This window comes from Lynx canadensis, chromosome D4, assembly GCF_007474595.2.
Source record: "Lynx canadensis isolate LIC74 chromosome D4, mLynCan4.pri.v2, whole genome shotgun sequence".
In the NCBI taxonomy this organism is placed as follows: domain Eukaryota; kingdom Metazoa; phylum Chordata; class Mammalia; order Carnivora; family Felidae; genus Lynx; species Lynx canadensis.
The window spans coordinates 6,736,271-6,762,045 of record NC_044315.2 but is presented as its reverse complement, the minus strand read 5'-3'; the positions used below and the strand labels follow the sequence as shown (position 1 = coordinate 6,762,045).

The 25,775-nt window shown below is 44.1% G+C and overlaps 1 protein-coding gene across 2 annotated transcripts in view; it reads left to right on the top strand.

Annotated features, from left to right (window-relative positions):
- The first annotated feature begins 6,405 nt into the window (after positions 1–6,405).
- The window catches only part of RCL1 (RNA terminal phosphate cyclase like 1), a 57,046-nt gene continuing 37,676 nt past the window's right edge, over positions 6,406–25,775 (top strand). Inside the window, exons 1-3 of one of the 2 annotated variants that reach the window (XM_030292719.1) lie at positions 6,406–6,706; positions 22,187–22,258; positions 24,588–24,763. In XM_030292719.1, coding sequence (XP_030148579.1) covers positions 6,571–6,706; positions 22,187–22,258; positions 24,588–24,763 — 384 coding nt within the window. In that variant the 5' untranslated portion in view covers positions 6,406–6,570. Of the gene's footprint in view, positions 6,707–9,204; positions 9,225–22,186; positions 22,259–24,587; positions 24,764–25,775 lie in introns of those variants that run through there. The other variant, XM_030292720.1, reaches the window with a different exon arrangement.

Sequence of the window (25,775 nt, the reverse complement as noted above, 5' to 3'; positions counted from 1 at the left end):
TAGAGATGCACATATCTTTTTGAATTAGTGGAATATCCAGGAATGGAATTACTGGATCATATGATAGTTCCATTTTGAAGTTTTTGAGGAACATCCGTATGTTTTCCACAGTGGTTACACCAGTTTATATTCCCACCACCCATGCTCAAGGGTTCCTTTTTCTCCATATCCTCACCAACACTTGTCATTTCTTTCTTGCCTTTGTGATTTTAGCTATTCTGACAGGTGTAAGGTAATATTTCATTGTGGTTTTGATTTGCATTTCCTTGATGATTAGCAGTTTTGAGAGCATCTTTTCGTGTGTCTGATGGCCGTTTGTATGTCTTCTTTGGAAAAATGTGTATTCATATCCTTTGGCCATTTTTTAATTGGACGGTTTGGTTTTTTGGTGTTAAGTTGTGTACATCCTTTGTATATTTTGGATATTAACCCCTTATTGGATATATCATTTGCAATTATCTTCTGCCATTCAGAAGGTTGCCTTTTGTTTTGTTGATGGTTTCCTTTGCTGTGCAAAATCCTTTTATTTTGTCAGTCCTAATAGTTTATTTTTGCTTTTGTTTCCTTTGCCTGAGAAGACATCTAGAAAAATGTTGCTAAGGCCAGTGTCCGAGAGATTACTGCCTGTACTCCTCTGGGACTCTTATGGTGTCAGGTCTTACATTTAGGTCTTTAATTCATTTTCAGTTTATTTTTGTGTTTGGTGTAAGAAAGTGGCCCAGTTTCATTCTTTTGCATGTAGGTGTCCGGTTTTGCTAACACCATTTGTTGGAGAGATTGTCTTTTTCCCATTGCATATTCTTGCCTCCTTTATCGTAGATTAATTGACCATATAAGAATGAGTTTATGGGGTGCCTGGATGGCTCAGTTGGTTATACATCTGACTCTTGATTTTGGCTCAGGTCATGATCTCACACTTTGTGAGACTGAGTCCCATGTTAGGCTTTGCATGGCACAGAGCCTGCTTGGGATTCTCTCTCTCCTCTCTCCCTGCCCCTCCCCCTGCTGGTGCTCACTTCTCTCAAAATAAGTCAACTTAAGGGGCGCCTGGGTGGCTCAGTCGGTAGAGCGTCCGACTTCAGCTCAGGTCATGATCTCACAGTTTGTGAGTTTGAGCCCTGCGTCGGGCTCTGTGCTGACAGCTCAGAGCCTGGAGCCTGCTTCCGATTCTGTGTCTCCCTCTCTCTCTGCCCCTCCCCTTCTAATGCTCTGTCTCTCTCTCTCTGTCTCAAAAATAAATTTAAAAAAAAATTAAGTCAACTTAAAAAAAAAAAAAGAATGTTTATTTCTGGGCTCTCTATTCTTTCCCATTGATCTACATGTCTACTTTTTGTGCCCATACCATATTGTTTTGATTATTTTAGCTTTGTAGTAGATCTTAAAATCTGAGATTGTGATTCTTCCAGCTTTATTCTTTCTCAAGATTGTTGGCTACCTGAGGTCTTTTGTGGTTCCACATAAATTTTAGAATTCTTTGTTCTAGTGCTGTGAAAAACGATATTAGTATTTTGATAGGTATTACATTGAATCTGTAGATTGCTTTGGGTATATAGGCTTTTAAAAAAATGTTTAATCATTTATTTTGATAGAGAGAGTACACACACATGCACAAGCAGCAGAGAGGGAGAGAGAATCCCCAGCAGGCTCTGTGCTGTCAGCACAAAGTGCAATGCAGGGCTCGATGATGAACTGTGAGATCATGAGCTGAGCCAAAATCAGGAGTCAAATGCTTAACTGACCACCCAGGTGCCCCAAGGGTATATGGACATTTTAACAATATTAATTCTTCTAATCCATGAGCATGGTATATCTTTCCATTGTTCATGTTGCTTTGCAATTTATTTTATCATTGTTTTATAGTTTTCAGAGTACAGTTCTTTCACTCCCTTGGTTAAGTTTATTCCTAGGGGTTTTGTGTGTGTGTGTGTGTGGGGGGGGAGGGTATAATTATAAATGGGATTTTTAAAAATTTCTCTTTCTGCTATTTTGTTATTAGTATATAAAAATGCAACAGATTTATGTGTATTAATTTTGTATCCTGCAACTTTACTGAATTCATGTATTACTTTTAACAGTATTTTTTGGTGGACATTTTGGGGTTTTCTTTGTATAGTGTCATGTCATCCAAAAATAGTGACAATTTTACTTCTTCCTTACCAATTCAGTTGCCTTTTATTTCTTTTTCTTGTCTGATTGCTGTGGCTAGGACTTCCAGTACTATGTTGAATAAAATTTTGAGAATGGACATCTTTGTCTTGTTCTTAATCTTAGAGGAAAAACCCTCAGTATCTTACCATAGCCATCTATGTTTTAACAAGCCCTCTAGGGGCACCTGGGTGGCTCAGTCAGTTAAGTGTCCGACTTTGGCTCGGGTCATGATCTCATGTTTGTGGGTTTGAACCCTACATCAGGCTCTGTGCTGACAGCTCAGGGACTGAAGCCTGCTTTAGATTCTGTATCTCCCTCTCTCTCTGCTCCTCCCCTGCTTGTGTTCTGTCTCTGTTTCTCAAAAAATAAAATAAAAAATGTAAAAAACAAAACAAAACAAAACCCACAAGCCCTCCGGGCAGTTCCTGTACGTGCTAAGGTTCGAAAACCACTGGTTTAGATAGTTCTGAATTTATTGATTTAGGGTATCCATGTATCTTTCAATTAATTGATTAAGTAATTGATTCTAGTCATACTTGTTGAACTCCTGCTAGGTGCTAAGCCCTGGGGATACAATGGTAAGACACTACCTCTACTCTACATGACCGAATACTGTTCTTGCACTCACTGGATCACTCAGTGTTTTCAGGAAGGCTGCCCACATAAACAGGTTATGCAAAAATGTAGTTGTGAATAGCTATTGTGCGAGCCCAGGGCTGAGGACTAAACACAGATATTCATCCTAAACCTGAAACAGGTAATCATTATTTCCAGGCTGAGCTGAGAAAAATCCTATAGAACCACTATGGTTTGAATAAAGGAGATGATGAGATAGCAGAGTGGGTAGAAACGTGTTGAGCAACTTTTTGTACAGATGGGGAAGAATCCATTTCTACTCTGGTCCCTAAATTCAATGTCCCATCGCTGAGCCAAGGACACTCTTATCCTTATATTATCCTTATCCTTATCTTTTTTTGTATGGATGTGATTATAAGGCAAGGTATATGTCATTTATCATTTGGTGTGAAACAAAAATCTATGAGATTAAAAAGTTTGTAATGGGCAATTTCAAATATACATGAAAGTAGAGAGAATTGTATCCTAAACCCCTATATACTTAAAATCCAACTTTTGACCTAGTCGGTGTGAGGACCAGTAAGATCATGTAGGCAAAGCCTTTAGCTGAGAGCCTTACTCTCAGTAAACTTTCAATAATGACTTGTCGTACCAGTCAGGGTTCAAAAAAAAAAAAGCAGAACCACTCACTGGAGATTTGCTATAGGGATTTGATCTAATGCAATCGTGGAGGCTGATTTCAGTCTGTGAGGCTGTTGCCTTTGTGCCTGTTGATAGGACCCGAAGTCAGTAGGACATGCTGGAACGCGCATCACTCTCTCACTGCCTGCAAGCGTCCAACCTCAATGATGTGAGGGACCAGTAGAAGATGGTGTCCTTCATCATGGAGGTAAATGCATAATTGGCCCAGCAGCTGGAGTTGCTAAAGCAGGATCTGGCGGAAGCTGGAGGAGCTAGGGGCCCAGTCCAATAAGGAAGGTCAGCCTCGGGTAAGTATGTGAGCTGCAAGAGAGCCTGCTGCCCTGCAGTGACCTTTCAAACATGAACAACGTGGCTGTGCCTTTGCTCTTGTCTTCCAAATCTTTCAAATCTCTCGGGGTTGGCTAACCTAGAATTATGGGAAATCAGAGACATGTAGTTTCAGTTATCTGTTACTGTGGAACAAACTACCCCCAAACCCATAGCTTAAAACAGGACCATTCGTTTTAGTTCAGGAATATGCAGCTTGGGCAGGGCTCGGTGAGGACAGCTTATCTGTGCTCCAAATGGTGTCAGCCATAGTGGCTCCATGAACTGGCTGGAGGCGGGCTGGGGACTGGACTCCTCCGAATGCTGTCCACTGGAATAGTCAGCACTCTGTGTGGTCTCTCTGGCATGGCAGCCTTATGGTAGCTAGACTTTTTACTGGAGATTCAGGGTGCCAAAGATATATGACTCAAGAGAGAGGGAGAGGGAGCTACAGAGGGAGACAAACAGGAAGATGGGATTTCTATTCTGGTTGTCCTTTATTAGCTATGCCACTTTAAGCAGGTCATTTATTCTCTCTCAACCTCAGTTCTCAAATTTTAAAGATCAGGATTCACTCTGCCCAGAAGATGACTCTGAGACAATAATTTGAGTGGAAGTAGTTTATTTGGGAGTTAATCCCAGGAAGTATCAGAAGGCAGCTGAGAAGTATTCAGGGAAGAGAGGAAGCTAGTCACCAGGTAAGTCACCACAGTGGGCAGCTGGAGCTTAAAACCTCTGCGGAACCCTAGGGAAACACTGTAAAATATATACCACAGAGCTATTTTGTCCAAGGGTTCAGGATCTGGGATATTTATACATCAATGCCCATCAGTCATTGGTTGAGGACTCTGGGGATTAATTCCTCAGCACTTTTTTTTCCCTTTAAGTTTATTTATTTATTTATTTATTTATTTATTTAGAGAGCACAAGTGAGAGATAGCAGAAAGACACAGGGAGAGAGAGAATCCTAAGCAGTCTCCATGCTCTGTCAGTGCAGAACCTAACTGGGGCTCCATCTCATGAAATGTGAGATTATGACCTGAGCCGAAATCAAGAGCCAGAAGCTTAACCGACTGAACCACCAGGTGCCCCAATTTCTCAGCACCTTTGGTCTACTGAGTTCCATGCAGGTGGGAAAAACCCTTAGACAAAGAGATACAGGTGCTGTTGGAGGAAAATGAGCAGATTTGCATTGCTGAAGGGATATGAACAAGGCATCAACGGGGTTTGCTACAGAGTATAGTAGCTGTGTTTTAAGGTTGTTGAGGAATTAAAATGAGATGGTATTTAAAAAAAAAATCCACTCCTGGTGTGATGGCGCCTGTATTTGCTTTGGCACAGACCATTGCAGGATTCAAAGAACGCCCTCAGAGGTCCAGGAGCTTTCAATACTCACATCGGGAGACACTGCCAATTTCCTGAAAGGCAGTCTCAAGAAACGGCAATAATATAAATGCATTACCCACCTCCCTTAATAGACTTCTGCACTGCTTGTTAAATTCTGTCTTTTCCTCTAATAACCTGTCACTCTGTGGGAGTTCAGACCTCTCCAGTGGTTCCTCATAACCCAGTCTCATCTACACAAGACTTGCTACCTTGGTTAATCTTACCCAAGCTCCACCCCTTGCAGATCTCTGCCATCTTCCTCCCTCCCCCTGCCTAGCCCCTAAATGTTCTGGAACTCATGATCTGGTGATATTGTCCAAGAACGGTTGCAAACCCGTGTTATTATGATATTGGATTCTTCAGTTCGTGGTCATTTGATAGATATCTGCGCCTCTCTTAAGGTTTTTGAGCCGAGGAGTGACACAATCCAATCTTTGGGAAGATTCTGGTGTGCAGGATTAAAAAGATAGGAAAGAGGGGAAAGCAGAGTCCGTGTGTGTATGTGTGAAGTTATTACAACTATCCCATTTTGAGGCATGCGGGGTGGGAGGAACAGACTTGGCGAGAAGCGCTGTGAATGTAAAGGGACCGATGTGAAAGGGGCAAAGAAATCTTGGTGTCTCATAATAAAACAAGCAATGGCCTGGTGTCGCAAGACTCCGGTCCCAAAGCATGCGGCCACTGTCACCTGTGCAATGTTCCTCGAATCTTTCCTCAAGCGTAAGGAGGGAATGGGACTACCCCGCCTGGTGACAGCGGGGAGCGTGGGGACAGCGCCGGCAGCGTGCTCAGCGCCGAGTCTGCAACTGGATGAGCGCGCCAATCCCGTTTTCTCCTCTATAAAGAAAAAGGCGGGGAGATAATACCTTCCACATTTAGGGTTTGCGGTCAGTACTGAGGCTAAGTACCAGGCATGTGGTAGGCACCCAATCCCAGCCCGTCGCCTCCCCCGGCCGCCACGCCAGGAGAGACCCCAGGGAGACCTGCGGGACAAGCCAGCTACCGCACCGGGCTCCCGGGCCACCCCCCGCACGCGCTCCCTCCTGCCAGGCGCTGTTGCCGGGGCCCGGGCACCGCCCCACTCCAGCGCGGGCCAATGGCAGCGCGGCCCGGGCACCGCCCAGCTCCAGCGCTGGCCAACGGAAGCGCGGCATGGGCACCGCCCTGATCTCGCGCGGACCAATAGCCGCGAGATCCAGCGCGGGAGCCGCCCCCGGTCGGGTGGGGAGGCGGGGTGTCGGTCACCGACTCCGCCCCTCTCCCCTCTGACCCGGTGTCTCGTCTCTCCGTCTTCCTGTTCCAAACCACGTGGACGCGCCGGGGGCTGCGGGGCTACGAGAGAGAGCCCGGGTCACCACCGCCGCTGTCGCCGCCGCCGCCGGGGTCGCGACCCTCGCGCCCGTCCGAAGTCGCTGCGCCCCAGCCGCCGGCACCTTTGCCGAGGGCGCGCACATGGCGACCCAGTCGCACTCCCTCAGCTACGCGGGCTGCAACTTCTTGCGCCAACGACTGGTCCTGTCCACCCTGAGTGGGCGCCCCGTCAAAATCCGAAGGATTCGGGCCAGAGACGACAACCCGGGCCTCCGAGGTACCTCGGGGCGGGCAGCGCGCAGGATGGGCGTGGGGGCCGCGGGCATGCGGCGCCGATGCCCCGGGGGGCGGCGCGCGGGGAGCCTGCGCGTCCCGCGGGCGCGGCGGGGAGGGCTAGTGGCGCGTCGCCCCCGCACCCGGGCGCGCCGGGGCTGGGGTGGGGGAGGCGGGGTCGGGCCCGAGGGGCGTGCTCCGCGGCGCGCTGCGCTGGCGGCTCCGGGGCGCTGGTAGTAAACAGCTACACGTTTTCCAGCACTACGTGTTGCAACAAATCCCGGGCATCGCCCCCTCGCCCGCCTTCGGTCCCTCTTGGTCTTGCCCTCGCCGAGAACCTCTCAAAGGAGAAAGGCAGTTTGCTGGACCGAAATGTGATTGGGCAGTTATAAGATGGAGAGAGATTTGGAGAGAAAAGTACCTACCACTGGTTGGTTCCGCGTCCTGTCCCAAAACACGTCTCAGAAACAGCTGCCCCCATGGACATCGGCTGTCCCTGTCGCCATGATTTCTCGGCTGCCCTCACACCTCTCTGTGGATGTGGATTAAAGACATTTTAAAAATTCTTTGTTTTTAGCCGTATCTGTGATGTGCGCAGGACGGAAGCTTTGGGATAAATTTTTTAACAGTCATGGGCCTAATTGCCTTGCCTTTAGTAAGAGATTTGGTGACAAGCGCTAAACTACAGGTTTCTGAGTCCCCCTTTTGCCCTACAACGGTGGATTGATTACAAAACAGGCCCTCTTTAAACCTAGATCAAGTTAAGTGGTGCCGATTTTCAACTGGTCCCCTGGACACATGCATTTTAAAGCTTCTGTCTGGTTATCCCAAACTGAGAGAGCCCCCCGAAGTGGGGGGCGGGGGGAGGAAGGAAAAACCTATCTGCACCTTGAAGGAGAGGGTTTGTGGTTGGTCCTGGAAGCTTTGTGGGTCGTGTCGAAGTGTGTAATTTTGCACCAACTTCTGTACTATGTGGCCAGCCCGTTTCATCATCTGTCTGATGCCTATTCTGGAGGGTTACATTTCTGCTTCTCTTGAATGGTGATTGGTTGCGCATAAAGGGAAAATGCCATGTCATTGATGGAGACAGAGGGTTAGCAAAGAAAGAACCAGAAGACCCTTCATACCTGGTGACCATGAGAAAGGTTTGTGTTGGTACGTGATTGTCTTCTGGCTACTGCTCAGAAACCCTGAGGAAGTTTAAGGAGGGACCCCAAGCATGGTTTATGCTGGGTATTCTCCACATTTCTTGCCCGTATTTTGTGTCTGTTTGGGCAAAGCAATTGCTTGATTGCTTTCCTCTGTGGCATTCTCAGCCAGCTCTCCCTTTTACCTCCAGGTTACTCTAGAGAACTTGCCATTGGCTGGATATGGTACGACCAGCTTCTTCTGTGAACACTGGGCATAGTTTTTGTTTGTTTGTGTGTTTTGTTTTAATAGGAATAGAAGCACAGTGTCCTGGAAACCTGGGATTTCTGTGGAAAATATAGTACCTGTAAGATACAATTTAGTGTTTGTCTTTCGACAGGTGGCCTCCAAACTAATATTTAATGTTCCAAAGGATTCTTCCCTCCCCCCTGCCCCGGTCCTCTGTTTGTGAACTTCTCTTCGCTGCCACGCACACGAACTCTCATTTCTTCCAACAGGGCCGGGCCACTTTGCACTTTTCCTGGAACGATGCCAGACTCCACTACCTGGGGGAGGTAGTGCTTGTTGGCAGATGTGCTGGTGTTTTATGGGGAGCACTACGTAGAGCCTTATTTTTCTTACCTGATTAATATACCAAGGGGGGAAAAAAAGAGGCTCCTGATTTAGAGTTCTTTGTGCTGGTTCCAAGTCCTGAGAAATCTTGTAGATGTTTGCTTAATTTCTTCAAGAGGGAACTGAGATAAATGTATATATATGCATTCATAGTTATACACCCCTGTGTATGTATACCTATGCATATCCACACACATACGTGCCTGTTTATGGATGTCAATACAAGTGGCCCCTGATACAAGATACATGGTCATAGTCGAGAAAGCCCTTGGTAGTTTGATTGAAGGTGTAGCCAGGGGGCTGTGTTGCCAATCATCTGTCCCTTTCTGACTTTCTGACTCAGGTTCTGAGAATTGGCAACAACTCAGCCTATCCAATAAAATCTTCGGCTTAAGTAGAAAACTTGCATCTCTTGAAGGTGCTTGCTTAATCATCCCTTCTGGAGGGTGGGGGTGTGGGGCCTGCCTCAGGGGCAGTGGTTCAGAAAAGGTTACGGAGCCCCAGCATATGCAAGGCTTCGTGGGAGTGTAAACATGAGAAGCTGCTTGCTCCGTCCTCCAGGAGCTTTCGAAGTAGGAAGTGCTTGAGAGAGTGGCTTGAGTAACGTGAACTAGGAAGGGCTGAGCGTTGTGAAGGGACTCAGAGGAGGTAGGGCAGAGGCTTCCCTGGGGCTTATCGAAGGAACACTTTCTGTGTCTGCTGCCGGTCTGGACAGATAGGGTGGTGACTGCCAGAATCACTGTCGGTGAAGGGAACAACTTGTAAGTCAAAGAGTTCTTTGTTTATTACGTTGAGGTAAAATGCTTAGTGTGTTGCGGTTGTAGTAGCTGGGTGGTTAAGAGCTTGGTCTGAGTCAGATCTTGGTTTGGGTCCTGGTTCTGCTTTTGCTATATTAGCTCTTGGACTTTGGGCGAGTTCTTTAACATTTCCGAGCCTCGGTTTTTTCATCGGTAAAGCGAGGCCAGCGTTACCAACCTCACAGGGTTATTGTAAAGATTAAATGAAATAACACTCGAAGTGCCCCGAACAGTGCCTGGCACGTCGGCAGAATAAACGTTAGTTAGCTGGTTTTACTGCGTAACTTCTGCCTCGAGTATAGTTCTGCTGTCTGGTGTCCGAAATCCGTTTCTGCTTCTATGTGGGAACTTTTCACAACTTTCAACTTTGTCTTCTTTTAAATACATACAAGTATTTGTATGTATTATGTATAATGTAGTGGTTTTCCACGAGGGCAGTTTTGCTTCCCAGGGGGACATTTGGCAGTTTTTGGAGACATTTTTGGTGGTCACAACTGGGAGGCTGCTTCTGGCATCTAGTGGGTGGAGCCCAGGGATACCATAAACATCCTGCAGTGCACCAGACAGCTTCCTCACATGAAGAATACTTGTGCCCAAAATGTCAACAGTGTGGATGTTGAAACACACCCTGGCATACAAGACTTAATTATTAAGCCTTTTCCTTTTTTTTTCTTTTCCCCGTGTCTCCGATGGTTGGGAATAGCAGCATGTCAACCAAGAAAGCTGCTCGGGGATTCAGAAGGGGATGAGACACAGGGTCACACTCTGTGACTTCAGGCAAACAAGCTGATCTCTTAAATAAAAGTGCCTCCTTCCAACGCAGAGGGATTGTACATAATGAGAAGAATTTGAACCACAAGGAAAGATGATCCTGGAATTGTTTTTATTAATTGTACAACCATATGTGTAATTTTTGCTTCACTCTTGAGAAACTTGAACAGTTGTGTTTCGTTCTACTCTTCCTATTAGGAGAAAATCTTTTTTTTTTTTTTTTGGCTGCTGTTTTCCTGCAGGTAGAAAGCCAAGGCATAGTTAGCATTAGGTAAACTAGCTGGTGAGGTTGACCGCAGGGCTGGAAGGAGACTGCAGCCTGCTCCCGCCCTCCGGGCTTGTTCTCCCTTTGAACTGCATGATGGACTTGGCTGTCCCTTGTCATGTTATAAAGCAGCCGTCCACACTGCCTCTGTCTCTGGATTTCCTGAGGGCTGTGTCCTGCAGGGTTAGGTTGAGTTCACAGTGGGTAAGGTGAGGTCCAAATGGAAAGAATTCCACGAGAATGATGGCCGTTTTAAGTGGGAATAACAGAAGGATAGACTTGGGCAGGAGGAGCACTGCGTTAGCAGTTAGGACGCAGGCCTGCTCTGGCCCCGGTCCCTGAGCTCCGGTCCCCGTCCCTGAGCCAGTCACCTGACTGAGCCTGGGTTCCCCTGTGATATTGGAGAGAGGAGTTACGTGGACCCACGGGAGTGCTGCATGGGGCACAAGCAGATGAGATTCCGAAAAGGGAGGGGTGAATGGAGTTTTAATGAAAAGAATTCCTTCAAATGTGTTGCTGAAACATGCTACATAGAGGTCCTTTGAAAGGAAAACATCTCTTGGTAAATTGATGGGTTGTTTTGGGGATAAGTCTGGCTGTTCATAAATTGTGTCTTCTGGAAGGAGAATTGTAAGGGAAACTTGTTTTTCTCCTCTGAATACTTCTAACACCAGATGTGTGGGTTTTTTCCCCTACAAAGCAGTTCTCCTGTTCTCAACTAGCAACAACTGGGTGTACTACAGATTTAACTCAATTCTGACACTGTCTACATGGAGATAACTTCAGATCCCACAGGGTAAGGGCTCGGTCCCACCAGACTGCTGCCACTTGAGGTGCCAATCACAAGTCCCAATCGCACGTTCAGGCCGCTTGTACTTAATGACCAACTGGCTGTATAAATCGGGGGTTCCCACACCCCCTTCTTGGACTGATAATTTGCTACTGATAATTTGCTCACAAAGCTCAGGGAAACACTAATTTACCAGTTTATTATAAAGGATTTTATGAAGGATACGGCTGCACACACACAGATGAGGTATGTAGGGCCAGGCCCCGAAGGGTCCCGGAGCAAGGGCTTCTGTCCCTCTGGAGCCAGAGTATGCCACCCTTCCAGCATGTGTGTTCATTCACCAGCCTGGAAGTTCTCTCCTTGTTCTAGAGTTTTACAGGATTTAATCTCCAGGCAGCCTCCCCTTCGCTCAGGGTCAGTTGGTGGGGCCGAAGTTTCCAAGCCTCTAATCACTTTTTTTCTGGTGACCAGTCCTATTCTGAGGCTGTATATGGGCCTCATCCTAAGTCACCTCATCAGCATAAATTCAAGTGTCCTCCAAAGGGGCTCCTTATGAATAAATTTTAAAAGACACTCCTATTATTTTGGAACTTCCAAGGGTCTTAGGAGCTCTGTGCCAGGAATTGGGGACAAAGACCAAATACATTTATTTATTTTCTTTTGAGTGTTTATTTATTTTGAGAGAGCATGCATGTGAGCAGGGGAGGAACAGAGAGAGAGGTGGAGACAGAATCCCAGGCAAGCTCCATGCTGTCAGCACAGAGCCCAGTGAGGGTCTCAGTCCCACAACCTGAGATCATGACCTCAGCTGAAATCAGGAGTCGGGTGCTTAACTGACTGAGCCACCCAGGCACTCCACCCATTACTTAGTATACCACAAGGAGCACCTGTATTTTATTTTAGTAACGATAGTAGATTGAATAGTGTCTTGTTGACCGGGAACCTGCCCTTTTGTGCCTCTGTTGACTGTTACAGTTTGCTGCCACCTGACAATTACTGGGAGCCCCAAATGAGATACTCATCTTTTAAAGACAAATGCTAAGAATCCTAATGGTCTTCTTTCACATCTGCTGTTGCTTGGAAGCTGTAAAATGCTGTTCCAGATGGAACTGCGTACCATGTTTTTTTTTTTTTTAAACTAAGTTTTTAGTTATTTTTTGTTTTTTAAAAATGTTTATTTTGAGTGTGTGTGTGTGTGTGTGCGCATGTGCTTGGGGCAGGGGCAGAGAGAGAGAGAAGGAGAGAGAGAATCCCAAGCAGGCTCGCAGCTGTCAGCTCAGAGCCCTATATGGGGCTTGATCCCACAAACCATGAGATCATGACCTGAGCTGAAATTAAGAGTTGAATGCTTAACTGTCTGAGTCATCCAGGCACCCTGAAAGCTAAACTTTTGATTTTGAGATTGTTGTGGATTCATATGCAGTTGTAATAAATAATACCAAGAGATCTTGTCTATACTTTAGCCAGTTTCCCCCGTATGTAACATCTGGAAAAACTATAGTAAAGTATCATTTCCAGGAAATTGACATTGGTAAGAGTAAAGACACTGAACATTACCACAAGGATTCCTCAAGTTGCCCTTTTTTCGTAGCCACACTCATTTTTCCTCCTTGCCCCACCAACTTCTTAACCCTTAGCAATCGATAATCTGTTCTCCATTCCTATAATTTTGTTATTCAGAGAATGTTATATAAGTGAAATCATAGTAAGTAACCTTATGCAATTGACTTTTCACTCAGCATGATTCTCTGGAGATTTAAGTTTTTTTTAAATCAAGTTTGTTCCTTTTTATTGCTCAACAGTCTTCCATGGTATGAAAGTACCACAGCTTTTCTTAACCATCCGCCTGTTGAAAGACATGTGGATTGTTACCAGTTTGGGGGCCATTCTGAGTAAGGCTGCTATAAACATTTGTGTACAGGGTTTTATGTGAACGTAAGTCTTTGCCTGGGATAAATGCCTGGGAGTGTAGTTGCTGGGTTGTGTGGTAGTTTGCATGCTTAAACTGCCACACTGTTTTCCACTGTGGGTTTACCATTTTATATTCCCATCAGCAATGTGGGGGTGATTTAGGTTCTGTACACCCTTGCCAGTATTCGGCATTGTCACTCTTTATTTTTTATTATTTTTCTTTTTTAATTATTTATTTTTCTTTATTATTGTTCTATTATTAAAACCCTGAAAGGTTTTAAAATGTGTTACTTCTTCTAAAATCAGCATCTTGATAACTTGGCTAAGCCTGTGCAGCTGGTGGCACTGAGGCCCCCTCCTGCCTCTGGCCCTGCACACCAGCTGCAGAGTCTGCTGGGCTCTTTCTGGATGACCTCCAAAGGTCATTGGCTGAGAGGCAGCAGTTTCAAGGTCATTGTCCTACCCCTTTCCCCATCAGACGTCACATGTTGGAAAAGTCCCATCTTGACCACACTTTCTTGTAGAACTTGATGTTCTTGGATTTGGAGGGTGGGCTGCCGTTTCCTTGGTGGTGGCCACGGGTGGGTGATGCTGTTGATGTGGAGGCCACCGATGGCGTTCAGAAGGAAGAGGAACACCAGTGAGTGTAACCCGGTTTCAGAGGAGGATCACAAAACCCAGGAGCACCCCACCCCAGAAAAGGAGGAAAGAGACAAGGAAGGGGACAGAGCCCATGGTCCTCGCACACCTGGGATGCCATCGGGAGCTGCAGGGTGGCCGGTCCGGGCACAGGCAGTGCAGAAGCGCCACAGTCCAGAGAGACGGCCGTCAGCCACAGCTGGTGGCCGTCAGGGGAGGAGCTGGAGGGGGTACTCCACCAAGGACTGGGATGGGGGGGGGGACGCCATGCCATCTCTGGGCCTCGTGGTTCCCCAGGCTCGTCCTTGAAGCCCCCTGCCAGTGGGCTCCCGGTTTGTATTTTGGCCATCTTCATGGGTGTCTTCATGGATGGGTGATAGGTGTAGTACTTGCTGTGCTCACTGCCTCCTTGGACGTCATTTCCTAGTAGGATTGTTTTGACCCTTAAGTTTTGAGAATTCTCTTTATGTGTTCTGGCCCTTTGTCAGATATGTGGACGGCTGATATTTTATCCCACTTTAGAGCTTGTCTTTTCATTCTCTCTCTCTCTTTTAAGTAGGCTCTATACCCAGTGTGGGGCTTGAACTCATGACCCTGACATCAGGAGGTGCTCGCTCCACCGACTGAGCCCGCCAGGCACCCCCAGTCTTGTCATTCTCTTAACAGGGTATTTTGCAGAGCAGGATTTTACTTTTAATGTAATAGAATTTGTCAAATTTGTCTTTTATGGCTTGTGCTTTTGTTGTTGAAGCTAAGATCTCATTGCCTAGCTCTAGATCCCAGAGATTTTTCATGTTCTGTTTTCTAAAGGTTTTATAGTTTTACATTTGATTTTAGTACTAGGTTTAAAACTTAGGTTGAGGTTCCCTTTTTTTTTTTTTTTTTTTTTGGTTTTATGGGTGTCCAGTTACTCCAACACCATTTGTTGAAAGGGCTATCTTTCTTCCATTGAATCACTTTTGTACCTTTGTAAAAAAATCAGTTGGGCGCATTTGTGTGGTTCTGTTTCTGGGGCCTTAATCCGGTTCCACTGATTTATAGGTCTGTTCCTTGGCCAGTAGCACGTACTCTTGATTACTGTACCTATCATCGTGTAGGCTGATCCCTCCAGCTTTACTCTTACTTTTTGTGATTTTATAAGGTATTCTGGTTCTTTTACCTTTCCATATAAATTTTAGAATGATCTTGTCTTATCTAAACACAAATCTTGTTAGGATTTTGACAGGAACCTTGTGTGGTTTTCAGTATATGAGTCCTATACACATTTTGTTAGATTTACACCTAAATATTTTACTTTTTTGAGCAGTTGTCAGTGGTATGGTATTTTTAGTGTTGGTCTCCATCTATTCAATGCTAGTATATAGAAATACAGTTCATTTTTCAGAAGATGTGTATCTTTTATCCTGTAACCTTGCTAAATTGTTAGTTCTGGGAGTCTTTTTGTAGAGTCTTTGGGATTTTTTTTTTTTTTAAGTTTATTTATTTTGAGAGGGAGAGAGTGTGTGTGTGTGTGTGCAAGCTGGGGAGGGGCAGAGAGAGAAGGAGAGAGTATCCCAGGCAGGCTCCATGCCGTCAGCACAGAGCCCAACTCTGCTCGGTCTTACAAACCATGAGATCATGACCTGAGCTGAAATCAAAAGTCAGACCTTTGACTGACAGAGCCACCCAGGCACCCCTTTCAGATTTTCTGTGTAAACAACCATGCCATCTGCAAATGGGAATAGTTTTATCTTTCTGAACTTTATGGCTTTATTTCCTTTTCCTTACTGCACTCGCTGAAACTTCTAGCACCATATTAAGTATGCAGTGAGAGCAAACTGCCTTGCCTTGTTCACTGTCTTAGGGGGAAAGCCTCCAGCGTTTGGCTGCTAAGTGTAGTGTTAGCTGTGTGGGGTTTTTTTTTGTTTTGTTTTGTTTTGTTTTGTTTTGTTTTGAAGATGCTTTCCATGAAATTGAGACAGTTCCCTTCTATTCGTATTGTTCTAAGAGTTTATCATTATTATGAATGAGTGTTGTATTTTGTCAAATGCCTTTTCTACACCAATTGACGTGATTGTATGATTTTTCCTCCCAATGTGTTTGTAAAGAAAAGGACTACAACTGAAGAATTTATATATAAATGGGAAACTTGGAAGGTCATAAAGCAGTATAAATCAGAGAATTAAATTTTCCTCTGTTAATTTTATTTCTTTTACAGGTTTTTGTATAAACACCTGAAAGTATGGGACAAAAAAAGTAATCTTCAATGTTTGTTATTATAAATAAAACAGCAATAAAATTTTTTGTATCTATCTCCTAGTATACTTCTATTTCTGCAGGATAGAGTTCTAGATGTGGAATTGCTAGGCCAAAGACAATGCTTTCTTAAAATGTGGGGTCAAATCAAAGTATGTGAAATCCTCTTGCCTAATTGGTAAGCTAACTTTTCCCTTAATTGTGATTTCTTCCTTGTATTGACACCTTCTGCATTTTTTTTTTTTTTTGGAGATGTATTTAATGGTATTTCTAGCATAGCAGATTAGAGAGATGATTGGATTTCTTTGCGTTTTTCATATTTTTTAAAGGTACTCTTTCTTTGAACTTGGTTTTTATTTTTTAAAAATGAACTTTTACCAAAGTGTACTACACATTAATAAAAGTGCAAAGATCATAAATATATAGCTTGGTGAATTATTACAAAGGGGATATACTCCCATAGCCATTATCCATGCCAAGAAATAAAATAGCAGCCCTGAGACCCCTCTCATGCTTGTTTTGTCACATCATTTTCTCCACCTGCAGTGTAAGTAATAAACTGCCTTTTTGAACCATAAATTAAATTTCTGAAATGTTAACCGTAATTTATATAAGTGGTCTTATAGAGTCTGTATTTTTTTTTAATTTTTTTTTTAATGTTTATTCATTTTTGAGAGACAGAGACACAGCATGAGCGGGGAAGGGGCAGAGAGACAGAGAGGGAGACACAGAATCTGAAGCAGGCTCCAGGCTCTGAGCTGTCGGCACAGAGCCTGACGTGGGGCTTGAACTCACGAACTGTGAGATCGTGATCTGAGCCGAAGTTGGATGCTCAACCGACTGAGCCACCCAGGCACCCTGAGTCTGTATTTTTTGTGTATGTCTGGTTTCTTTGTTCTGTATCGTGTTTGTAAGATCCATCTTTGTTGTAGCAGCAGTAGTTGATTTTCATTGCTATAGCGTGCTATTACATTTTATTAATATGGCACAATTTTTGGCTTCTGTGTTAAAGTATTGCAAATAACTAGTTCCATTCTGTGACTTGTCTTTTTACACTTAGTGGGTTTTTTTGATGAGCAATAAGTACTATTAATGTCGCCCAGTCTATAAATCTTTCTCTGCCCTGTAAAGAAATCTTGGTCTACCCCAAGGCCAATGAAGATGTTCTCCTTGAACTTCTAAAGAGGCTTCTGTTTTTATCTGTAAAAGTCTGTTACAATAAATAAATTCATTCTTCATACTTTTTAAAACAGAATTTTGCTGAAAAATAGATATTGAATTTTAACAGATGCCTTTTTAGTAGCAGTTAAGCTAGTTACCTGATCCCCACCCCCCCGTTTTTGTATTTAATCTTGTATTTAATAATGTCTTCTTTTTTTTTAAGTTTATTTATTTATTTTGAGAGAGAGAGCACAAGTGGGGGAAGGGCCTAGAGAGAAGGAGAGACAGAGAAAGAGGGAGAGAGGGAGAGAGAGAGGGAGAGAGGGAGAGAGGGAGAGAGAGAGAGAGAGAGAGAGAGAGAGAGAGAGAGAATCCCAAGCAGGCTCCACACTGTCAGTGCAGAGCTGGATGTGTGGCTCAACCCACAAGCCTTGAGATCACGAGCTGAGCCAAAGTCAGATGCTTAACCGACTGAGCTATTCAGGTGCCCCTCATTTGTTCTCATTAAATGAAGTTAGTTTGGGGGCGTCCAAACAGTTGAACATCTGACTTCAGCTCAGATCAGGATCTCACGGTCCGTGGGTTTGAGCCTCGCGTCGGGCTCTGCTGATAGCTCAGAGCCTGGAGCCTGCTTTGCAGCCTGCTTTGGATTCTGTGTCTCCCTCTCAGCTCTGCCCCTCCCCTGCTCACACTCTGCCTCTCACTCCCAGAAATTAATAAATGTTAAAAAAAAAATTAAAAAACATAAAAAATGAACAGAATAAATTAGTTTGTAATTTTTTATTTTGCATGTGATGCTCTTAACTGTTCTGTGATTGAAGCCATCTCTCTGTGCTTTTGTTGTTGTTGTTGTTCTTTGGAATACGTAATATAAGAATTATTTTCCTTTGAATGTCGGGAAAACATTTGCCAGCAACTTCATCAGTGAGCTTTTTGATTTATTGATAAATTTTCTCCTTCCCTTAGTTTTAGATTTCTCTTTCTGTTTATCTGTTTATCATCTTTTTACATAGCTATATTAATTTCACATGTATCCATAGAGATTATAGTTTCTTTTTAATTATATTATTTTTTATTTCTGATTTTCTTAACTCACATTTTATTTCTTCTTACAGATGAATGAGACTATTGGTCTGTGTTGTATTTTTTAAATTAATTAATTGATTAATTTTTAAAGCAGGCTCCATGCCCAGTGTGGGGCTTAAACTCACAGTGTGGGGCTTGAACTCACAACCCTGAGATTAAGAGTGGCATACTCTACTGACTGAGCCAGCCAGGTGCCCCTGTGTCGTATTTGTTAAAATGAATTAGCTTGATTTTTTTTCTGCTATATTTTCCACTTTTAAAATCTTTTTGAGATTATTTTGTCATTTACTTTTTGGCTTGTAAATCTGTTCCGTATCTGAAATCTCAGTTCGTTTTTTTCTCTTTTCCTTTTTTTCATACTATGGTTAGTATGGTGAATTTTTTTTGGTAGACTCCTGTGTATTCTGATAAAATTAATATTTCTGTTCAAAATATTTTATTATGTTCTCTAATTTTTTTCTGGACATACTGACAATTTAGGAAAGATGTTATATGTTTCAGTTAAAATATAATTTATCATTTGTCACATAATGTATTACTACATATTATACATAGAATACATATATTTTATACATAATGACTGTAGTATTTAGAAAGATCTTTCATAGGCTATTTAATGAAAGTGGTTTTGTTGGCTATTTAAATTGTGTCACAGTACCTTTATTTGTATTTTTTAACTTAAATTTTATGTATTTTAAAAAATATACGCATGGCATGAAATTCAGAGGGAACAAAAAGGGTTTATAAGATGGGCTTTTGTCTCTTTTTTATTTTTCCTTCCCTGTGAAGCAACCAGTGTTACTAGTTTGTTGTGTTTCTTTCCAGGGCTATTTTTTACATAAATAAGCAAGTACGTATGTATGTTGTCCTCTTTCACACAAATGGCCATCAGCATCCTACTTTTTTTTCACTCAGCATACCATGCAGATGATTTATATCAGTATATAAGAAATCTCTTTAATTTTGATGCTATAGAGTGTTCTGATATATATCCTGTATGTATTTGTATCTAACATTTATATATGAATGTTATAAATAGATATAAATAAACATCCTTATTTGAGACATAGTTTGCCATTCTTAGGAGTGGGTCAGGCTGATGACTGCCACTGTTTTACAGTTACTGGTCCCTTAAAGAAGTGATGAGCTCACTTCCCTTAAGGAGGGGAGTACATTAGGTATCAGAGGCAGTATTTAATGAATTCTGAGATTGAAGGTCCTAATAATATAAATTTTTAAAAAATGTTGACTACAGTAACATAACATGCGTAAAACATAAAAGTGGTGCTTAAAAGGTTATACAATGAACACCTGTGTGACCCCATCCGCGTCAAGAAATGGAACATTGCTGACCTATGGGGCCGGGCATCTTCCAGTAGAGACTCCCTTCTCTGCTGCTGCTGGCAGTCACTCTCCTGACCACTGTGGTATTTGTGCCGATGTTCTTTATAGCTTTATCACCTAATTATGTATTCCCAAGCAGTGCAGTAAACTTGTGCCTATTTTTGGATGTTTTTCCCCAGTGTTTTTGGATACTTGAAACTGTACCCCCAAGAGCAGTCTTGAGGAGGAAGAGTCACAAAGGGTGTATGGGAAGTGAAAGGACAACGAATCCTACACATCTTGCCTTAATGAAGTCTGCGGACTTCAGTCTTACTATTATTAGGTGAACTTGAGATCTTTCTCGTACCATGTGATGGAGCTATATCTTCGCTGTTGCCAGGATTCTGGAACTAGCTCTTGTGTTTGGTTCTTTGAAGTACTGTTTCTGAGTCACCTATTTGCTGTGACCAGGGGATGGTCCGTCCTGGAGGTCTCTCTGTGTGCCTATTCTGTTCCTGCCTGTGCCCCTCTGCTGGGCGTTTTAAACTGTGTTGGTATGTAAGTGCTCCCATGGATTGCAGAAGAAAAAAAAAATTTGAAAGTTAGGCTTTTTTTTAATGTTCTTTTTTCTTTCCTAATCTGTAAGAGCTATGCAGTTCAGTCTTGGACTTTATTCATGAATTCTTGTTCCTCAATCCCCTTTAGTCACCTCAAAAACTTGAGCAATCAAGGTTTCCTTTTTTTGTGCAGAGCACGTTGCGTTTGCTAAAAATACAGGCAGAAAGTGGTGCTGTGGTCTTGATCATGCCCGATTTTTAAAACCAGAATATTCTAGGGGCGCCTGGGTGGCTCAGTTGGTTGAGCATCCAACTTCAGCTCAGGTCATGATCTCGCAGTTGGTGGGTTCGAGCCCCATGTCAGGCTCCGTGCTGACAGTTCAGAGCCTGGAGCCCGCTTCGGATTCTGTGTCTCCCTCTCTCTCTGCCCCTCCCCTGCTTATACTCGCTCTCTCTCTCAAAAATAAATAAAACTGTAAAAACTTTAAGAACTCTATATAAAGAGGCCATAGAAATCATTTTGTAGTTGAGTTATTTTCAAACTTTGGGATGCTACCTGACACCACAACCAAGTACGCATACAGATATTTGTAAAGCATTAAGGTTTCACCAACAGTTAACTCCGTACAGTTAACTCTGACATTGTTTATTCTATTCTGGTTTCATTAAAAATGTTGATTGGGGACCCATTAAGTGGTCTGCAGGACTCTGCGGTAGGTCAGTGCCTACAGTTAAGAGGTACCGTGATTTTCTGGAGGAGGTGGTGGACTCAGGATTAAACGGAGTTCGGCAAAGTGGCGTCCCTGGTTAGTGTGGACCGTGGAGAAGGACAGGCTTGCCCTCAGCCCCCGGCTTCGTCACTTGCTGGTCTTCATTCTCAGACCGCAGCCTCCTATAAAATGGGAACAGCCCTCCCTGCCGTGGGGATTTGAGGATTAAATGAGAGAATGTCCGGCTGTAAGGCATGCTTTGATGCACACCTGCTGGAATTAGCTGTCGTTCCCTGTTCAGGGCTCGCCGGAGTCTCTCTGACTTCTAGCCCAGTGTTCTCGGTATGGATTGCAGCATCTACTGTGACGGGGGTGCGGGGGCAGCAATAAGTAACTGCACAGGTGGATGGGAATTGCTTAGCCCTCTGGATCAGTTCAGGCGGCTGCTGGGGTCTGTGCTGGAAACTTCTCTTAGTGTATAGAGGGGTGCAGACTGCCTAAATCGCCAGGTGGTGACCATGCCTTTGGTGCAGAAAAGTTAGTCTTCCTGTCCTTGTTCACGGGCACAGGTTGACGCCAGAGAGGGAGCGAGAGAGAACGAGTGTGTGTGTGACCCACTTACGGGAAGGCACAGGACTTACAGGAAGTGCTGTCCTGCCTGAGTCTTCATTCTACCTCCTCTCCTTTTGTACATTTAAAGTCCATTTCTTCCCCCTCTGCCCACCCCCTTTTAAGTAATGCCCACTTTTTGTGTTTTAGACGACAATCTGTCCGTAAAAGGAATTGAAGCAAATATGTACATCAAGATTTAAATAAGAAAGTTAAATTCGTACAATGTCCTACCATGAAGAGAAACCCATTCGTTAACACGTGGTGGTTTTTCTTGCAGTCTTTTTTTCACACATTAAAAAGAAGGTGATGGTAATATTGTACATTCAAGTATGTGTGTAATGAAATGGAAAACTAAACTGGGGTGATAGCTCCAGGTGAGTAAGAGGCATGATGAGGGGAGAGAAGGGACAGTGTTGAGTGGAGGAAACCGGGACCCCTTACTGCTTCGGAGACTGGAGGGTGGCCTGCACATTCATCTGCCCTCTCAGGTGGGGAACAAATACGAAATTGACTTTAAAACTCTTCCCTCCTTTCTGCTGCTTCTCCCTTGTTTGGCATGCACGCCTGAGGTCAGAAGAACAGGCCTTTATGGGTGTTAGGCTGCTGAAATTAATACCCCATTAGATGCAGGTAGAGTTGCTGTTTGTCGTGGAATATGAAAGCTGAATTGTTTCTCATAGTTCCACTAAACATAGATATGCCAGTCGGTGCTTTTCTGGTGCTTCGGTTTCCTCAGCCAGTGGTCCCGGCCCTGTCCTGACTCGAACCCGGGTGTGGTGCAGGGGTCACGGACCTTCCACTGCAGTTCCCGGATGAGACCTCTTCTCTGGAAACGGTGACCAGTCTGTGTTCTCTTTCCCCCGCAGACTTTGAAGCCAGCTTCATAAGGCTGTTGGACAAAATAACTAATGGTTCTCGGATCGAAATAAACCAAACAGGTAAGCGCTCTCTCTTCCCATTCCTGAAAGCAGCCACATGTGCTGCTGACCCATTCCTCTACTTCTCGTGCCTCTTAACGGGATAAATGTTCGGGTGGGAAGACCTGGCTTCCTGCCTGTGAGAAGTTGACTGGAGACGTGTGTCAGATCTGCCAGCGTGAGGGGCGCGCCCTTGACTGAGAGAAGTTAAGAGGGCTGAACGTTTCAGCTCAAGCAGGCACCGCCTCTGCTTCAGCAACAAAAGTACTTTACACCTAAAATTGATGTGCGGCTTTTCAAAGTCCGATTGTTTCTTTTGTCACAATAAAATTTTACAACAAAGTCTGTGAGATAGTTGAACGCGCTGAATTTTATTTTATTTTTGTCTTTTAAAAGAAGCACGCACAAGCGTATGCAGAAGATGTGAAAATCCCTTCACCTGTTTCTTCTTCCAGCCCCTCCCCGCGGGGCCGCCGCGGTCACGGTCTGGGGCGTGTGCCCTGGTCTCCTTTCCACGCATTTGCTTGCACGGCGCTTCCGTATCTGAGACCAGCGGGGTCATGCTCTTCGTGTTGTTCTGCAGCCAGCATTTTTTCGCTGTCACCGAGGTCTCTGAGGACTTTCCCTGCCAGGCATACGCAGATCTATCTCGATATTTCAGTGCACCTAGTAGAGTATTCTGGCGTGGGGATGCATGATCATTTATTTGATTGTTCCCTACTGATAAACATTTAGGTTCTTTTTAGCTGTTTGTTTGCTGTTAGAAACTCTTCTCGACCTTGTCAGGGAGACCATGGCAAACATCCTTTGGCCGGCTCCACGAGCTGTTCACCTTTGCACATGTATTCAGCAAAGGAAACCATGACCTTTCTCATGCATTGGCTCTCTTAAGAAAGAAAACCAGCTTGGCCTGATAAGTGGCCCTTGTGTCACAGGAGATTCAGCGGCCTGTAGCCGCATTCAGCCATGCCTTACGGAGAACAAGTTTCAGACGTGAGACCTCAGGGGCTCGTAGCAAGCTGTCATTCCCTGAGTTCTCCTTGGCTTGTTTACTTGGAAATTGCTGGAGATTTTTAAAAAATTAAAAATTTTTAATATTGTTTTGCTGGAGATTTTTTTTCAGCAATTTTTATCGGTGATTCAGAGGGTGCGTAATTCTTTTCTAGTCCTCTCCTCAGCTCAAGTTGGGAAGTAAGACATTTTACATGATCCTGCTTCCACCTCATGTGCCCTGCGCCCACCAGCGTAGAAGCCTTCAATTCTGATAATCTGACCAATTTGTCACCCTGTTAGTTAATTTGCAGGCATAAACAGATTTGCAGAATTTAGTGGTTATGTATTTTTTTTTGTTTTTTTGTTTGTTTGTTTGTTTGTTTTTGGCTTTTTGACCTAAAGGATTGGTTTTAGACTAATCTAAAATTTAATTTAGACTAACTGATGTAGACTCTTTCCCACTTTGATCAGAACATGATTCTGATTGTGATCATTGGGATTTTGGCTTTTAATTTGGTAAAACCTACATTTATTTTATGAACCTCTCAAGAGTGGCTTTCCTTGTGAGGGACTGAGCGTAAATCTCTTTCCTCTAATGTTAAATGTATTGGTAAATTATGCCAGGAGACACTGACAAAAGATTTTGAGCAGCAGCAATACCGTGTTCAGCCATTTATGCCCTCCCCCCAAGATCTAGAATATTTTACTTTGCTTTTCCTCTAATACATACACCCAGTAAGAAACTTTTTGAATGATACGGATATGGGAAAGAGTGAACGAAGATAATAGAGTTTCCACCAAAGCTATTCAATAATTTTAGATCTTTCTATTTGTTGTTATTAAGTTTAAAAAGAGCTACTATTAATGGAATTAAGTGCCATGAAGTACTTGCCTTCTCTAGGAATCCTGTTGATGAGTGCAGTTTCTGGGAAATCTCGTTTCAAGGGCCTGGAAAGAAGCTGGTTGCTGATGTGACGATTTCAGCACATCATTTGCAGAGCCCTCCACCAGCAGGCAGAGTGTGCTGTTGGAAGCCCATAGCGCCCGTTGGGATCTCTCCTCTGTGCCCTGCCACGACTTTGGCAATTCAGTTGCTTAGGGAGGGGTTTAATTTATTACTGTTTATTAAATTACACTCACAGTTTATTATTGTTACAGGGGCTTGACAGTAATGAGTCAGCTTTTGGAAAAGTTAAGTGTGGGCTCTTAGGAATGGCATTTTGAACTTCTTGGATGCCCTTGTCAGACTTTCCCCTTGGGACTCCCTGCTTTTGTTGCCTTTTTGACACTTCGTGTTTTTTGTTTTTTTGTTTTTTGTTTTTTCGGCTGAATGTGGCTCTTCCTCCTCCGGTATAAGGAACAACCTTGTATTACCAGCCTGGCCTCCTGTATGGCGGGTCCGTGGAACATGACTGTAGTGTCCTTCGCAGCATTGGCTACTACCTGGAGAGTCTTCTTTGCCTGGCTCCATTTATGAAGCACCCGTTAAGAATTGTTCTGCGGGGAGTAACCAATGACCAGGTTGACCCTTCGGTGAGTAGTGAATAGTCTCATCTCTTGTCACAGCCCAGCTTTTGAGAAGCAAGTTCCTGACAAAGCACAGGTTTTATTGTTGAGGGTCTCTGTTTTGTTATTTACCTTGAGATTTAGACATTAATCACCCCGGGAAGCAGACGAACCAAAATTTGCAATCATCAAATGCCGTGATGACTGTTAACATTCATCAAGGTGCCTTTCGCTGTCGTGTCTAAGAACCTTCGGAGCAGATGTGTGCAGTCTCATCATGGTTGACATGAAAAATGGCTCTGTTGGCTCCAGTGCTTGAGCGTGGAGTCTTCCTAAGGTCATGTGATGGCTGCGGCTGCAAGGCAGCAGACCAGAATTTCAGACAGAAAATAATAATATCTCCTTGGCATTGCTGTAGCATTATCTTGAGTTAACTCAGATTTTAACCATAAATTTTAGGGCTTTTCTTCTTCTGAGAAGAGTTTGCAGATTTAGAAAAAGGGCAGGGGCGGGGAAGGTATACGCGAACTCTGATAGTTTGTGGGCACCAGCGACCTCCTTATTAAGCGTGCTAATTTTCCTGCGTGTGTGGGGAGGATAGTTTAATATATACCTGGAATTTTTGTTGTGGCCACCACACCTGTCTTAGAATCATTCAAGGATGGGTTTTGTCGTGTGTGTGTGAGAGAGAGAGAGAGATACTAGAACAGTTCTGTCCAGGCCTGCCTTAGACCTTTCTTGAGGGGAGGGAAGGATCCCCTGCTCTCCAGAGAAGGTATCTGAAAACCCAAGGCCATGATGTGAAGTTCTTACCAAGGACACCTCACCAGGGTTCACCTCTACCGACTTGGGACCGGGACCTCGGAGAGGGTGGCTCCGGAGGCGGAATGGGAAGTGTGTGTAGCTTTCCTGGCCAGTAAAGACCAGTTAGGTGGCGCGTTGAGCCCCAAAGCGGAGACCGCTGGTGTTCACCAAGACATCTCCTAGGGTGGAAACGTGGTTAATGTGTTGCTAGGCACTAAGGCACTTCCTCCTCAAT